Source organism: Hyalella azteca, unplaced genomic scaffold (genome assembly GCF_000764305.2).
Source record: "Hyalella azteca isolate HAZT.00-mixed unplaced genomic scaffold, Hazt_2.0.2 contig3210, whole genome shotgun sequence".
Lineage (NCBI taxonomy): Eukaryota > Metazoa > Arthropoda > Malacostraca > Amphipoda > Hyalellidae > Hyalella > Hyalella azteca.
The window spans coordinates 224,336-241,003 of NW_025933462.1; the positions used below are offsets into that span (position 1 = coordinate 224,336).

At 38.6% G+C, this 16,668-nt stretch overlaps 1 protein-coding gene across 1 annotated transcript; it reads right to left on the reverse strand.

Moving 5' to 3' along the window:
- Positions 1–12,459: 12,459 nt before the first annotated feature.
- Positions 12,460–14,368, reverse strand: LOC108682612. Its single transcript, XM_018171808.1, has 2 exons — positions 14,359–14,368; positions 12,460–13,637 (listed from the first exon to the last, which is right to left on the reverse strand). Exons 1-2 carry the CDS (start codon positions 14,366–14,368, stop codon positions 12,460–12,462), a joined length of 1,188 nt encoding a protein of 395 aa, XP_018027297.1.
- Positions 14,369–16,668: the final 2,300 nt, after the last annotated feature.

Genomic DNA, 16,668 nt, shown 5'->3' on the forward strand with positions numbered 1-16,668 from the left:
ATGGCTTTCTTCACCGACCACGACGATTAATTCAATGATTAATTGGCTAGGCGAAGAAGCGGGCGTCTCCCAGTTATGGCGGGAGCGTTGAGCTCGCGTGGTTTGTGGACAGTGGTGCTGGTTAGTTGTTCTTACGAACTTCTTGAATTAATTTGTGGGTTAATTTTACGATCAACAAATTTTAAATGTGAGAGTACGAGGTTTAAACTATATTTAAAAGCATCCGCGGGTATTTTTGTTCAAGCCATTAACCTACCAGAACGCAAAGGCCCCGCGATAAAGATATAGAATTCGACACCTGAAACTAACTATTGATTTACAGTTAAAGTTCGATGAGTACATGCGTCCAATGACATGCAAGGGAAGTGCGACTTATTGAACAACAGTTAAAAAATTCTAAATTCAACAGTTAAAAATTCTTCTAGTCATGAACAGCATTCAAAATATTTGTTACTTAATACTAAACTCCATCTTGCACAGAATGCAAACAACTGATCAGACATTGCCGTAACCAGACCAGTACCGTTAAACGGTGCCTCATTTTTTACATTGAACGAGAAATATCCACAGATAGCACAGACAAAACACCACCAACTTGTTGCTGTTAGGTTTATCTACTGAGAACAGTTATGCAACATTTATTTGCATTTTTTTTATATTTTCCTATTGCCTTTAGCTTTGATAACCTGATGTATATGGCCGTGGACTTGTTAATATGTACAATGTAAAATGGGTTCCAATTATACTCGAGGTAGCGACAGACTACCGAGGTACACGGGAGTGCACAAAGCTATAGTAGAAAAGCATTCTAATCTGACAACTATTAATAGACACAGGCATTTATCTTGCTCCAATCACCAGGGAACATAATGACCAATTACCGCCCGCCCGCAGTAGAGAAGGCGACACCACCAGACACCTCATGCCGCCATTACAAGCTCCCACTAACTTATTTATGGGGACGTCGCGGTATCGCTACTGTTTGCCTGGCTCTAGACTTGGCCGCTACCATCCGACAACTAAACTCGATACAATTGATGCTGCAAATGATGACCTAACTATTTGTATCAATATTATTTTTCATGTTATAATTGGCTGTCTTCTTTAAGTTGTAACCTTCGAATAATATAGTGAGAAAGACGGATAAAATTTTTCTCATTCATAAATAATTTATGTCGATTCATCGTTCATATTCCAGAATATCTGAATATATGTTATGATCCCTTTAATGTATTTCAATTCAATTATTAAAAGTTAATTGAAATCGACTTTGCCTGGCACTCCACCACACGTCGCACGACTAATTCAAGTCTAACAGAGAGCATTGCTTTATTTTGAATACCTACAATATTTTAAAGTATACATTTTTGTATATCACTCAAAATCAGCCACATTTTAATTATCATCATTTTTGTGTAGGAGGATCGCAACTAACTGCATCAGCTCATACAAGTTGCGCTTGTATTTCGTAGTCCCTCAATTCGAGATTAAGAATTTGCACTCGAGCTGATACGCACTCGAAGTTATTTATTCAGAATTTAAATTTATCTTAAATTATTTCTAAGAAATCACCTGATGTATTTCTTTTATAATATTACGTCTTTTTTAACAAAACTGATTCATCGTCCAGCTGAAGACTATGTAGTAGTATTTTAACAAGTTTCCCGCACACACAACTACTTTAACCTCACAAGTCCTGTTTAGTTTCAATTTGCAGCTAATGAGTCACTATGACCGAGATCAGACTCGAAGATTGAATGCTGTGTCGACAAGCTCAGCACCGAAGGAATGCTCCACGAAGACAGTAATTGCTGAACGAACGGTCATAGATTTGTAGCAATTTAAAAGCTAATGTCTGTGTGAGAGTCGCACAAGTCCGTCCATAGCTTGGACGGGTATCAATAAGTTTCATGGTTAGGACATGAGCTGCTCACCTTGCGGGTGCCTACGAAGCAACCGCCAGTGGGTCTTCGGCTTTAATTGGCATGCAAAGGCTTGTTTTTGTCTTATCAGTAGTAACTTGAACTTGTAGAAGAGACATGCGCATTTTTTAGCACTCTATTGTTAAGCGCAAAGAATCAGATATTGATGTCTCGTCAATTTGATGACTCGACTCACTTGCCAGTATGCCAGAAACTTCAACGATATGTCTGCATGTCTGACATAAATCGTCGTGCAAGTCGAGCAATGTTCGCATCGATGTTAAAATATATTGGTATTTCTGAAGAGTCTACCTGCAGTACGAAAGTTTCTTTAACTTTTATTCCCTCTCAGTGATAATGAGCTTGTGTTACGTCCATGTTATCGGAGCAGTGCTCAGGCAGGTGAAAAATGCATGAAATGTCGTCGATTTGTTGCCGGGCCAGAGCCGTTCTGCACCAAGTAAAGGTTACTTCTTAATCGGCAATGTCTTGTACATCAGTAGCACGTTACTGAGTGTCGAAGTGTTGAATTCGGCTGCGTTCTAGTCATTTTAACTTTAATGTTTTGGGTTTGCGAGTCAGAGTTTGTTTCACGAAACTATAAGTAGTTATTAACAGCATCAATGGCTTGAACCTCTCCGTTGAACTGATATGAAGTTTAGCTATATTAAAAGTCGCAAAAGCAGGTCTATGTGCATTGATTATGGTAAACTATCGATTGACTGAAGCAAGCACGTATAGGATAGATATAATCACTCCCATGCAGTGACACGCTACCTATACATCACCGCACGGTACACTCCTACTGCCACGTTACCTACACATCACTGCACGGTACATTCCTACTGCCACATTACTGCCTCTTCATTACAACCTAGATTCATGGTTCTCATTGTCTACTGAAAACCATGCTCTTATTATCATGATAAAACAGAAGCGTTATCTTCTCATAAATCCAGAGATTTTAAGAGACCTAATTTTCATACGGATATTTACCCCTACACCGGTGAGTGTTAGAGTCAACTCATTATAATCTACGATAAATAATTATAATAATTTGGAATAATGTTATTCCTACCTGAGTCGTAAATTGATAGGGCGATAAGGGGTAACATAATCCCTGTCTCCTTGCAGATCTTCTTAATCTTGAATCATTATCATATCTTTGCTGCCTCTTAACGCGACACCAGCGGAAGTCAACGATGCATTTAGGGTAAATATTGTGGGCTTGGCCTCCCCTAGGGAGATGTGCAGTCAGGAATATACATTAAAAATGCGAGCAAAATCGCTATGATAAAAATTTTTTGAAGTATTTACCTCTTATTTTGGATATTGCGGTACGCTGGATACTAGCTGTTACTCATAGTCATATTTTACTAATTTTTCTCCACATGCCATAATATTAACCATCAGAAGACAGTAACTTTAGAGAAATACGCATTGATTTATTGGAGTGGATAGAGTGATTATTTATTACAGCTTATAGCGTGCTATGCTACCTATGAGTCAAAATGCGATTTGCGCATCATAAAGAAAATTTTATCAATGGCTCTAAAATTAATGAGGTCAATGGTGCTATTATAAAAAGATAGCTACCTCTAATTAATAGTGACACGAATATTTCTGCTGTTATTTTATGCATCGAATAGTCTAAATGTTGCCTGACTATGACTCATTATAGAAACAATTGTCTAAATGACTAACATTAGACTCCTGGTTCGCCTTATGAATCACAAGTAGTACACCCTGATACCTGAGTAACATTTGCAGTAATTGGTCCCATCGAGCTGATCTTCATCCTGATTTTGCTGCATCTGAAACGTATTGTCTGTTCTTTATTACCTGATCCACCTTCACCTTTGCTCCAGTTTGAACTAGCTGTTACTCATAGTCATATTTTACTAATTTTCCTCCACATGCAATGATTTCTACATCAGAAAACAGCAATCTTAGATAAATACGAATTGATGGATTGAAGTGAATAGAGTGATTATTTATTACTGTGTACAGCGTGCCTATGCTATCTATGAGTCAAAATACGTCCCTGCGCATCATAAAGAAATTTCATCAATTGCTCTAAAATTAATGAGATCAATGGCGCTATTGAAATGATACCTATAATTAATAGTGACACGAATAACTCTAGCTGCTGTTATTCTATGCATCAAATAGCCTAAATGCTGCCTGACTATGACTCATTAAGAATAATAGTCCAAATGAATAACATTAGACTCCTGGTTCGCCTTATGAATCATAAGTAGTTAGCCCGATACCTGAGTAACATTTGCAGTAATTGATCCCATCGAGCTGATCTTCATCCTGATTTTGCTGCATCTGAAACGTATTGTCTGTTCTTTATTACGCGATCCACCTTCACCTTAGCTCCAGTTTGAATTCATTGGGAATGAATGCATTCTTACCGTTTTATTCCCATCACTATAGTTTTTTCTAGTTGATATTTAGCATGAACTTTTTTCTGAATAGGAGGCTCGATCCAGAGATTGCATAAGCTTTCCTGCTTATGTACAACTTAGTCAGCAAATACGCTGATTACCTGAAGCAAGAAGCGCCAAATACCAATAAACTGCATTATGTTTCTAGGACTCGCGGTGTGCACGCGACACTTTTAGTCTTACCATGAAAAGACTATGCATTAATTCAAAGGATTAAAATCTCTATTTATGACCGAGTTTCCCGCCGTGCGGTGATCTGCTTTTCGATGGCAATAGAGGCGCCAACTGTTTAAGAATAGAAGCAAATTGAAGCGAATTTAATCGGTTAAACTGAGGTGCCGAGGGCCAAATCATTGCTGTCGTAAAGCTAGCCGTGCACTAGCTTCATCATATCACTAAGATTAATCTCATGCAAATATGCAGACTAAAGTCAAACAACACGGCCCTAAGAAAGGCTAAGCTTTGGAGACAAACAACTTGAACGCCGTTCGAAAAAATGCGAGCTTCCATGAAGCGGCCGCAATAACAAGCTTGTTGTTAACTCGACATTATCGACGATTATTGTACCAGGCTTTGGGACGCCTCGCTAAGTACAGTAATCAGGTTAGGAAGATTGAAACCTAAAATCTTGGGCGATCTATGACTCTTTTATGCAAACCAGTGCCTGTCTTTATGAATATCCCCTGCTATCAACACAGCCTGTAATCAATGATGAAATTTTAAGGGCCTCAAAAAATAAAATCGGTGTTCCAAGTCCACTGCTCTTGATACTAGATGAATGAGGATTCAATTATTAAAGCCTCCCAGAAAATCAGATTTGCATAATCACACGACGACGACCTAACAAGTCAATTAAAGGTCTGTCCCCCGAGGCCTGATGGCAACGTGCAAACAATTATTCGGTCGCATTGATTGCTGCAACTCGACATTGAGAGGAAAGATATTACTAGTATCTCGTTCAGGTACCAATGTTCCTTAGCAAATTAATTCTCTCGCATTTGGAAAGAACGACGAATAAATTTATAATAAAAATCATGTGTGACCAGATGCCATTAACAGGTATAAATGTGTATAAAATAAATCTGAGACAAGTCATACAAAAAACATAAATACGAAAAATTGTTCTCTGTAAACATTTTATCAAATGTCATAGCTTCGAAAGTCAACGGCGAGCATTTTTCATGACAGAAATTGGATCTCAAGCCTCATAGTAAATAAAAATGCCAACTATCACGCGTAAATTTATTGCGTATATTGTGGTACCATATATCAAATCACTTGCGTAATGCGAAGAAAAAACGATCCGTTAAATACTTTTCAAATAGGTAGTTTTTAAATATTTCATTTCAAATCAACTCCAGAAACGACTGCAAGATTTAGAGTCGCACTGCAATTTTTCTACGCTGCCATTGCCAGTTGCGCTAGTGCCATATATTGCAAACAAAAGTAAATTTATTCAGCAAAGATTTGATTTAGCGAGAACAAAGCTTTGCTACGAGTGTGGCCGCCTCACTGCCGCCTGGCACGCCATGTGTTAAGAATATTCAGTTGCATGTTATATCATTGATGGAATAGTGTGAAGTATGTACTCCTGTAAGAAGCTCCTAAAATGAAAGGATGAATTGAGGAATTAGTTGTTTTGTTTCTATGCATACATTCTACAATAATGTCAATGAGCGTGTAAGCACAGTTTGTTGTATTCTACACTCAACGTACCCTCGATCTTGCTTTACCCCGCGGTATAAAAATGGGACAGAAATATTGTACCATATATAGTGAGCTCGGGTTTCTGTCGCCTCTTTAATATTTCATTGGTCCTTTACCTAAGGAACACAATTATTTTGAATTTACTTCATTAAAATGATCAACAATAATCAAGCTCATTCCCCATGAAAAATATCTAAGTAGAGCAGCGCGCTGCCTCTACCTGCTCCAGCCTCATTTGCATGCAAGTCGCACCTCTGGAACTGCTCGAACAAACGCAAGTATTGCCACAGAAACGTCTCCATTAGATGCTCTTTATTATCACTCACTAATTCAATGCTACAATACTGCCCTATGAATACTAATAAGCAAATTAATTCTTGAATGTGCGAGCAGGCTAGGCTTTGAAGGGATTTAATTTTGGATAAGGCGTTAGGGATGGGATGAGAGAGCCGTCTCATTGCTCCCTGACACTCATGGGGCCTTTGCATGCTGCGAGTTATGGCGCGCATCATGCGCATGCTATGCGAGGCGTTTACAGTATGCAGGTTTTAAACAAACTACGTCTCATGATGCACAATTTTTAAACAATTTTTGTGCTGGATTGTTCCTGCAACAATTAACTTCATTGGTAGGTTCGACCTTCTGTCTGATGGATTTTGGCGTGTGAAAAAGGTAATATTATTAGCACGGTAATATTTCCAAGATGCTGCTTTACAATTAGAAAATTTGTATTGTCTAAGGTAAGCATAGAGCGAAATATAAGTCTATATCTAGACCTTACTCTAAATTCATTTGAAAAACTCTCAATTTAGTCAACTAGAATTATTAAATTTGTCAAGCGTCATAATCTAATCATTCTAATGTCTCGATTGACAGATTAAAATATATATTATATAACATTTTAAATATTCACCAAATTCAATGGGACAACTAAGAATATTTTTATTGACAACCAACGATATCCGCCGTTCATTTACACACGCTATGTAGAATTCAGAATTGAAAGACACAAATGTGCGGCATTAATAAGAATTCAAATCAGAGTTATTTTGTTCGTCACCAGTTTGCCGTACAAAAATTTTACCGAAGATATGATTTTGAATTAGACACGAGAAATATGTAGATTTGTACAACAAATGGTAATTTTTGGCTCATCAAAACAATAATGTAAACAAGCTGCGACATAATTGACGTTATGCATACCGTACTTCATACCCCGATGTTGCAAAGACTAAAGTTGGCCTCGATTGCCGATGAGTTTGACGAGTGAATTGAAGCGAAAATTGGACTGAATAAGCTATATACAAATAAGTGCACTATTACCCTGATTATTTATACAATATTTTTATACTGGTGTTTGATTTCTATTATTGAAATTATTGAATTGAAACGATAAAACTGGAGCCATATGCCTTAATACGTTTAAAATACTTTATGCAGTCGCATATTATAAAGGTAGTTATTGAAGCATTCATTTTACTTGCATTTTAAAATTAATTTTCAATGCTTATTAAAATTCAAGCACTTTAAATTCATAAACTTAATATTGACACCTGATGAGTTCTCTACCGCATTTCTATATCAATCCAAGTGTAGCAACTCTGCCCAGAAATAAAAAATTAATATATATAAATCAAAATGCCACTCAAATTGCCATCAAATAATTCACAGTTACCTCTTGCAGCAGTTCCACAATTCCTCCAACCAGCAACCCTTACTGTACTTTTACCCAGCATATAGCGCCCCCCACCCAGCGCCCCGGTCCCCCCCGGGTCCCACAGCGGGACACTGCACGCCGCAATTTGCCGCCTGTCACCCAGAGCCGCGATGCTCGCGCCACGCGCGTCACGAAGCATCGCAAAGAATTAATATTCAGACGCGCTGCGATCCAGACTTCGCCGCCCACTTAATGACCCCCAAAGATTGGAACTTTACCGACGCATCCGGCGTGAGCTGAAAGCCTGAAAAATTGTTTATGACACTCAAATGTCACAAAAAAGCCTTCCTTCGTCAGTAAAATATTTCTGGAGCTTGTGCCATTGAAATATCGTTGCAGAGGTTTTCTTGGTGAAGTAGGAAATTGTTTCTGACACTCACGTCTTACATGAAGCCTTCGACGATGGATGTGTGTTTGTGGAGGCTTTCTAGACAAATGGAAGTGTACTGTCTCCCACGCCCTTTGCAGAGTTTCGTTAAGTTTAATGTATTTATTCTGAAAATTCGCTGACTATCTCTACTGAAATTCTATTCAGTCAATTAGTTTTTTTCTTGCAGAATTAATACTCAGGTGGCACATTCGTAATACCGAGGTTTTTAGCGCAGATGAGTTTGAATATTGAATTTACTCTGAATATATTCAGTATATTATCCATGAGATTTACCATGCGAACCACTCATGCAGTACAAATACTTTTAGTAAAACTAGCGCCCGGTGTCCTGGTATTCGGGTATCACTATTCAGGTTTTGTTTTAACAAGAGCAGTTTGGTGGTGTTACATGGCACGTAATTCTTTTTATTATCTGGGACCTGGAGCCGTTTATTCGGCGCCATGGCTCACCATGGGGCGGTGTCGTGGCTGTCGCGAGGCTGTTTTACGGTAGCGATACGTGCGATAAGTCGGGCAGTGAGCGGCCATATCGCCACCCACTATCGCACTAATGGTACAGCGCTCTAGTATCGTGCCGATCAATGGAGCTTGCATTCTGCATCTCAGCAGGCTTTTCCATTTAATCGGGTGTGTTGGAACGTTCCTTAGAAGGCCTTAAAGTGCCAAATCTACGACCAAAAACCCCATTTTAGAGCATCGGTGTGAGCAATAATCACAGGTGTGTGTAAATGCAACTTTCATAACAAAGTTACAAAGTTTCGAACATGTGGCACGCGACATGCCTAGCACGAAGAGGTTCTATTATGTGGTTTCCCGTGGCCTTTGATAACGTTCTTGCTTACGTATAGCTGCGAATAGTGGTAGGTTAGGAACAGCGTGAGAATGAATCGGACGAAGCTTCCTGCATGGGGGAATTGGCACTGGAGCATGAAAATATTCTAATTTTTCCAGCTTAATTATTTGGACGCCCCTAATCCATTTATTTGACCTTTAAACAATTTTTATATTAGAAATGTTAGCTTTGCCTTCTTCTTTCGGCAAAGAAGAAGGCTTTTTTTCGAGGTTTAAAAGTATCATCGTTCAATAGGAATAGGAATTAAAATATCTAAAATGTCTTGCAGCTAATTGGAAGTTCACGATATCTTTTTTACGGTAAGTGATCAAGCGCCATATTCCCGGCCTTAAAATTTTCAATATAGTTGTAATCATTTTTCAAACCCTCATCGCTATAACAGAAATTGTTAGGTTGAATGTGAACCAAGGTTTATAGATGCCGTGCAACATTAAATATCTGTTTTTGATGGCATTGATTCTTTATCCGTAAAACACCTTGAAAAAATTCTGAGTTGTTTATGAATGCAAGAAGACGCTCGGTATTTCCAAGGCGCTATTGAATTTTTCGTGTCAGGAATACAATGTCAATGAGTTGGCACGCAATGAACTCCCCTACCAGCTTGTCAATTAACTGCAACAAACATACCAAGAGTCGACAGCTCTCAGGAATTTATGCATAAATGTCCATAAATAATCTGTGGCTTGGCTAGTAGATCGTAGCGAAAGTTCTATCATTAGTTACTTGTGATGTTAACAGTGAAGTCTGGCAAAACTTTCCTTGTAACATTGCCTGTCAATCAACGGTCGGTCAAATCGAAAGTTATATGAACTCGTATTGATATTCAGCTTGAATATTTATTGATTTTTACGTATATTTTATATTTTAAAGTCATGTGAAATATATATTAGGTTTTTAGTTATCTTTATAGTTTTGAAGTGTTGATTTTTGGACTTAAGAAAGCTGTCATGACTCGTTTCTGCATCAGACTTGGTCCAATGGAAAGATACCAAACTTTCTTTCACTACTAAAATTTTAGCTGTTGTGTAAAATATTATTTTTGGATTAGGGATAATGGGATATGGAATGACGATGATTTTCGAGACAGGATTTTCAAGTTCATGGATTACCTAACTAACTCGAGCAACGTGAACACTAGTCAATCTCAGACAAATCTCGAACATAGTTAAGGCAAATAACGAACAACACTGCATGGGTTTTTAATTTTTAACAAACTAAGATTTTAACAGAATCCAGCGCTCGGAAAATGAAGCGTTCAAATTGAAATTGATTTCTAAACCTCCATATGACATCAACTAAATTTGAAACTTCATTGTTAAAATGAAATACGTTTTCTACTGCTTAGCTAAACGCTTTGAATGGGTATATGGTTCAGTACAAAACCAACACATTTTTTCCCTATGCAGCAATCGGCATCAGAATTTAAAATCCATAGGAATCGGCATCAGTATTTTCTTAGGAGTAACAATTCACATTACTTCCTTATCATGGGGAACAATCCCTGTCAGTTTGTGTACCTAACAATCGGCATCGATTGGTAACCATCGTAATAGCATCTCGATGGCAGGTTGTCCTGAGGGCCCAACACGCGGGCGGTCATCCAAACGGCACTACCTTCACTACCATTGCTCTAACTTATACTCAACTATCTGTCACTTATGAATGAAGTTCCGTCATGCTATTACTCATAATCCATTGAATGTGATCTGAGTTGAAATTTACGCCACATGCCCATTATCTTGCTTAAAGTCAGAGTTTTCGGTCCAATGTTTCCGCTTTTACATGTCTCTTCTGGATGAATTTGTGTCATGCTTTTATCTTTATGCACTCAACGAGCGTGATCCGAGTCGAAATTTATGCCGCTGACCAATTTTCTTGACTAAAGTTAAAGTTTTCGGCTTACTTCGGTTATGGCCGACTCTTCAGTTATGGTCCAACTTGTAAGATGGGCCATATTGGTTAAAAAACTTCAATGTTCTGGTAAGAAAGAAAAAGAAATGTGACCAAACAAGGGGCGGTTGCCAGGAATTCAGGCACATAGCTTATGCAAATGAATTAGAAAAAAGTACAATGGATTTCGAAGCTACTGATTTTCTAATTACATGCTCCTAGATCCAAGAACCCACAAGTTAAGTAGCTGGAAAAAATATTTGCTCGTGAGCCATGCAATTAAATGATATCACTGTAGTGGCGACCACCAGCTTGATCCGATTCATTTGAATAATACCACAGAAGAAGCAGGGTCAGAACGAATAGAATGGCACAGCATGAAGTCATCAGCCGTGAAATATTCGGCATTTCTTCTCTAACTCGATGGACACTTAGGGCCGTGTTTGCGCCGGCCGACCGCCGGCCGTATATGGGACGACTCTGAAACGCCTGGCGTCTATTGCACAGTAGGCACTCGCTCGATCTCAACTCGTAGCGAGTGAGACAGGCTGCTTGCGGCGGGCGGCGTGAATTGGCCCTCTACTGCCGAAATTGACTCAATTAAGTAGGAATAAAATCATCATGGAGTGGATACAAGAATGCGTAGTCTCAGGTTGTAAAGCTTCAACCGAAAGAACTTCTTCAATTATTCATGCATGCGGAATGGTCAAAAAGCTTCGTCGGGATCGCTAGTGCAAGATCTGTTTTACATGACATACCAGCGCCTGAGATGCTTTAGAGTTCCAGTTCTGTCAAGTTAAGATGATCATGCGAGCTTCTGTGCATCGCTTAAAACTAGATTACCTTAAACGAATAGCGGCAGAAGCAAGTTTTGGCTCAGCTACTGTGAAATTAGCTGCATTACATGCAAATAAGGTAAATGCTCAAGGCAAACGTTTTGGATTCTTCCTAAAAGATTGTATTCTGCTTTTAACTGAATTTAAATTTTAAAATTCATTATGTGTCCAATCTTCAAATATTTGAATTAAAACTAGGTTTGATTATGTCTTCTATTTCAATGATCACTTTTTAGGTTGTCGAAACGATTAGCGTGCCATGTGTTCTCTAAAAAATTATTATGACCTCAAAATTATTCTTATTAATTGAAGATCAGTTTGGCTATCTCGTTACCTAAAGTAATGCTGCCCATTACAAATGCAGTATATAAACTTCGTCGGACCTACCAAAGTTTTATTTCAACTTGAACGCTCATTAAAAAGCTAATAGCCTGGAGGGGCGTTAAACTTGAACAAAACCATTCCCAGAACTCGAATCTGTTCATTTCAAAACGATCGAATTCTACTCGCATTCGGAGTGTTTACATGATGTGGCACTGCTAACTGAACGTAACGATGATGAGATAACATTCGAATAGCCCCATAGCCTGTTGCCGATTCAAGTACTTTTTGTGACTTGATTCACAAGGGATCCGGCCATTGGAACCCGATCTTTCCATAGCTGACGATTGATTGAGATAGCTGCTGGACTTATTGCCTGGTCCGTAAGTTGCAAGGCGTCACGTCAGAAACGTCAGAATCACAGCCAAAATCATAAACGTCAGAATCACAGCCAAAATCATAAACGTCAGAATCACTGCCAAAATCATAACCGTCAGAATCACAGCCAAAATCATAAACATCAGAATAACAGCCAAAATCATAAACGTCAGAATCAAAGACAAAATCATAAACGTCAGAATCACAGCCAAAATCATAAACGTCAGAATCACAGCCAAAATCATAAACGTCAGAATTACAGCCAAAATCATAAACGTCAGAATAACAGCCATAATCATAAACATTAGAATAACAGCCAAAATCATAAACGTCAGATTCAAAGACCAAATCATAAACGTCAGAATCACAGCCGAAATCGTAAACGACAGAATCACAGCTAAAATCATAAACGTCAGAATCATAGACAAAATCATAAACGTCAGAATCACAGCCAAAATCATAAACGTCAGAATCACAGCCAAAATCATAAACGTCAGAATCACAGCCAAAATCATAAACGTCAGAATCACAGCCAAAATCATAAACGACAGAATCGCAGCCATAATCCCAACCGGCAGAATCACAGCCATAATCACAACCGTCAGTATCACAGCCATAATCACAACCGTCAGTATCACAGCCATAATCACAACCGTCAGTATCACAGCCATAATCACAAACGTCAGTATCACAGCCATAATCACAACCGTCAGTATCACAGCCATAATCCCAACCGTCAGTATCCCAGCCATAATCCCAACCGTCAGTATCACAGCCATAAATAAAACCGTCAGTATCACAGCCATATTCACAACCGTCAGTATCACAGCCATAATCACAACCGTCAGTATCACAGCCATAATCACAGCCGTCTGTATCACAGCCATAATCACAGCCGTCAGTATCACAGCCATAATCACAGCCGTCAGTATCACAGCCATAATCATAACCGTCAGTATCACAGCCATAATCACAGCCGTCAGTATCACAGCTATAATCACAACCGTCAGTATCACAGCCATAATCACAACCGTCAGCATCACAGCCATAATCATAACCGTCAGTATAACAGCCATAATCATAACCGTCAGTATCCCAGCCATAATCACAACCGTCAGTATCCCAGCCATAATCACAACCGTCTGTATCACAGCCATGATCACAACCGTCTGTATCACAGCCATAATCACAACCGTCAGTATCACAGCCATAATCACAACCGTCAGTATAACACCGAGCAAGGGTTCGTCTCAAAGGCCTGAGTTTGACCCGACAAATTAAATGGCTGATGAACCTGCATGCGTTGCGGTTGGCCACGATTATGCACGCCTGTCGCGTTTTGTGTCTGCGTGTCCGGCAAGACTCGTTGGTTGCGGCAAGCTTGTGAACCAAAACTTGCTCTTTTCATCCCAATAAATAACATTAAAAGATTTATAATGAACTTGAGGTGGTGCGATTCGTTAGAAGGATGATTTTTATGCTCAAGAACTTATAAGAGGAGTCTGGAAAGGAGGCCGTTCATTTGATGCCAGTATAAATGTTTCTTATCTTGATAAAAGACTCCTAGAATATCGTAATGCACTTGAAACATTCTTCCACTCGCCTGGTTAATACGATGCAAGGATCACTGATGACCGATCAAACAAACATTAAAGTAAAGTATTTTTTACATCTTGAAATGTAATATCTTCAGATTGACATCAGCGACTGGTCATTGATAAAATTTTCCAAGTAATAGAGAGACATGAATAATTGCTATTAATCTCCTGGTTCTGACTATACGATATTGAGATAGTCGTGAATTTCTTATATTTTACTCGTAATCATTGGGCGGGTTTTTGACTTTTTTGCGATGGGCAAATTTATTATTTAATAGTATTTTAAACTTACCAGTTAACATAGCAGTCGTATGGAAGATAAAGTCGATGGATTAATTGTACCCAAAATTCCACGATTTTTGATCGTTTGTGTTGTGTTATGTTTGAACGCTAGAGGAAATGGCAGACGTTATAGTGGCACTTGTCTATATCGATTGCATGGCAGTTACTGGGCTGAGATTGAGACAGTGGAGACGATGGCGTTTGTTGTAATTTATTTGAATTGTTTCAGCCTGAGTTACTCGGTGACATCAAATTAAACCAAAGCTCATGCGTTATACGACGGCATTACTACATGAGGTAATATAGGTTAATTATCTGTGCAATATACAAATATAGGTTATAAACTGCTTAAATTAGGTTCGTAGAGGTTAAAATTTAATAGAAGAACCATGATCGCTCACTGCACTGTGGTAACTAAGTTATGCAGCATCTAGTCACCTAACGAAATATTACAGCTTAATTTCAAAACTGGTTAACGGAGACGAGTGTGGTTCTTAGAGCTGATTAACTAAAAAAATCATCAGCCTCAAATCTAACGCTTCAGGATTAAATTCATTAGATAAATTATGACTGAATATATTCAGAGAAATAAGAAATTTCGGATTATCATATGGACCAGCAAACATTATTTAAAGTAAAACAGCCACACGACAATTCTAAGTAAAAGGCTCAACCTGGCTAATGCATATGGAATTTATCCCGAGAGAGCCTCCGAGCAAAATAATGTAAATGGTTTGGGCATTAGCTAGTAAAGGTCGAAGAAATTATTTCACATCTGAGTGTGACAATTAATCTTTCCCTTTAATAAGCGCTTTATAAGATCTCATCCACAATGTTCATCCATGCACGCGATAATCAGCTGCGTTCATGCATGGTTATCAGTACGCAGCATATATTCATAGCAAAGCCCTTCACATATACGCATCGAAGAGGCCGGTAGTTAGATTGTCGGTGCACTTAATATGCACGTTATGAAGGCCTGCAATTTCTGACTTACTCGTTTCTTTTGCGGAGGCTCCATTAGCGTCGTGCGCCCGCGGAAGAATCGCGCGATTGCCGGCGATAGAGCGCCAATTAAGGTAGCGTTGCGGCTACATCGTGGTATTCCTGCGCGCTAGTGACTAACTAGTGCGTGGGTTAATTTTGAGAAAACGATAACGTCTTATTGTATTACATTAGAATTGANAAATAAGAAAATAAACCTGTGATTAAATGTACCTCGTCAAATTAAAGAATAAAAATAAACCTATTTAGTGCAGCCGTATAATTAAGCTACACATTATGCCTAAAAGGGTTTTATATGGGAAGGTGCCTTCAGGATCTCGAAAATCTAAAATGCTGAGAGAGATTCTTGCTTTAAAATACTAGTCCGCTGGGGCGGCGAGGTCGGTTGTTAGACTGTCACACAAGTCATGGCGGCCCAAGAGGCGCACAAATTCGCACCTCGGCTGTCACAAGTTACCAGCTTATAAGCATACGCCGTGATTCCCGCTGGTCGTTTGATGCAATTATAATAATTTACTGGATGATTCAAGTATTCTCAATTTTGAATGAAAATTATAGGGTTAGTTGTAGGGGTTAATTCTTCTCATGAGAAATAGACTCGCATTTAAACGTCGACTGCCACTCACTTTGCCACGCGGCTAGCCAAAGGAAATTCTGTCTTACACAAATTGCCGAGGTGTTGTGAAGACAGAATTTTAGCTAAGAAATATATGACGAATTTGAATTGAACGCGTCGCTTCATTTCGGAGTCTACTTTGTCACTTTGGTGATTAAAGTCAAACAGGCTTAATTGCTAATTGTTGATTGTTATGTTTCCGATAAGTTATTTCCAAATTCGTTCTTAGCTAGAAATGCATACTTGAATTGAGATAAAAATGTGCTATAAAGCCTAAAATCCGTTGAGATAATTTGCTGAAGGTAATTTACAGTCCAAAACAATTTTACACCTTCTTTATTTATTACTATATTATTTTGAGTTATGTTTTTGGCTATTGATTCATCTATGTCAGTTCCATTTATCAACAAATTCACGCATAAAAAAATATTTCTGAAAATTGTCCCGATATCTCAAACATGTTTGAAGCCAACGCGATACTGATGCTGCCAGCGAACTATATGACTTAACCGAGCTCATTAAACTCCGTTCCTAGTCATGGACAAGATCCCAAACCTCGATTATACTCAGATAAAAATATTCTTTAATGAAATAAGATAATATAAGCTAATGATTGTTTTGCATGTGCATTAATAAGTCGAATGCGGGTCAGGACGACGGAAGTCGAATGCGGGTGCCTCACATACATTACTTCGCGTG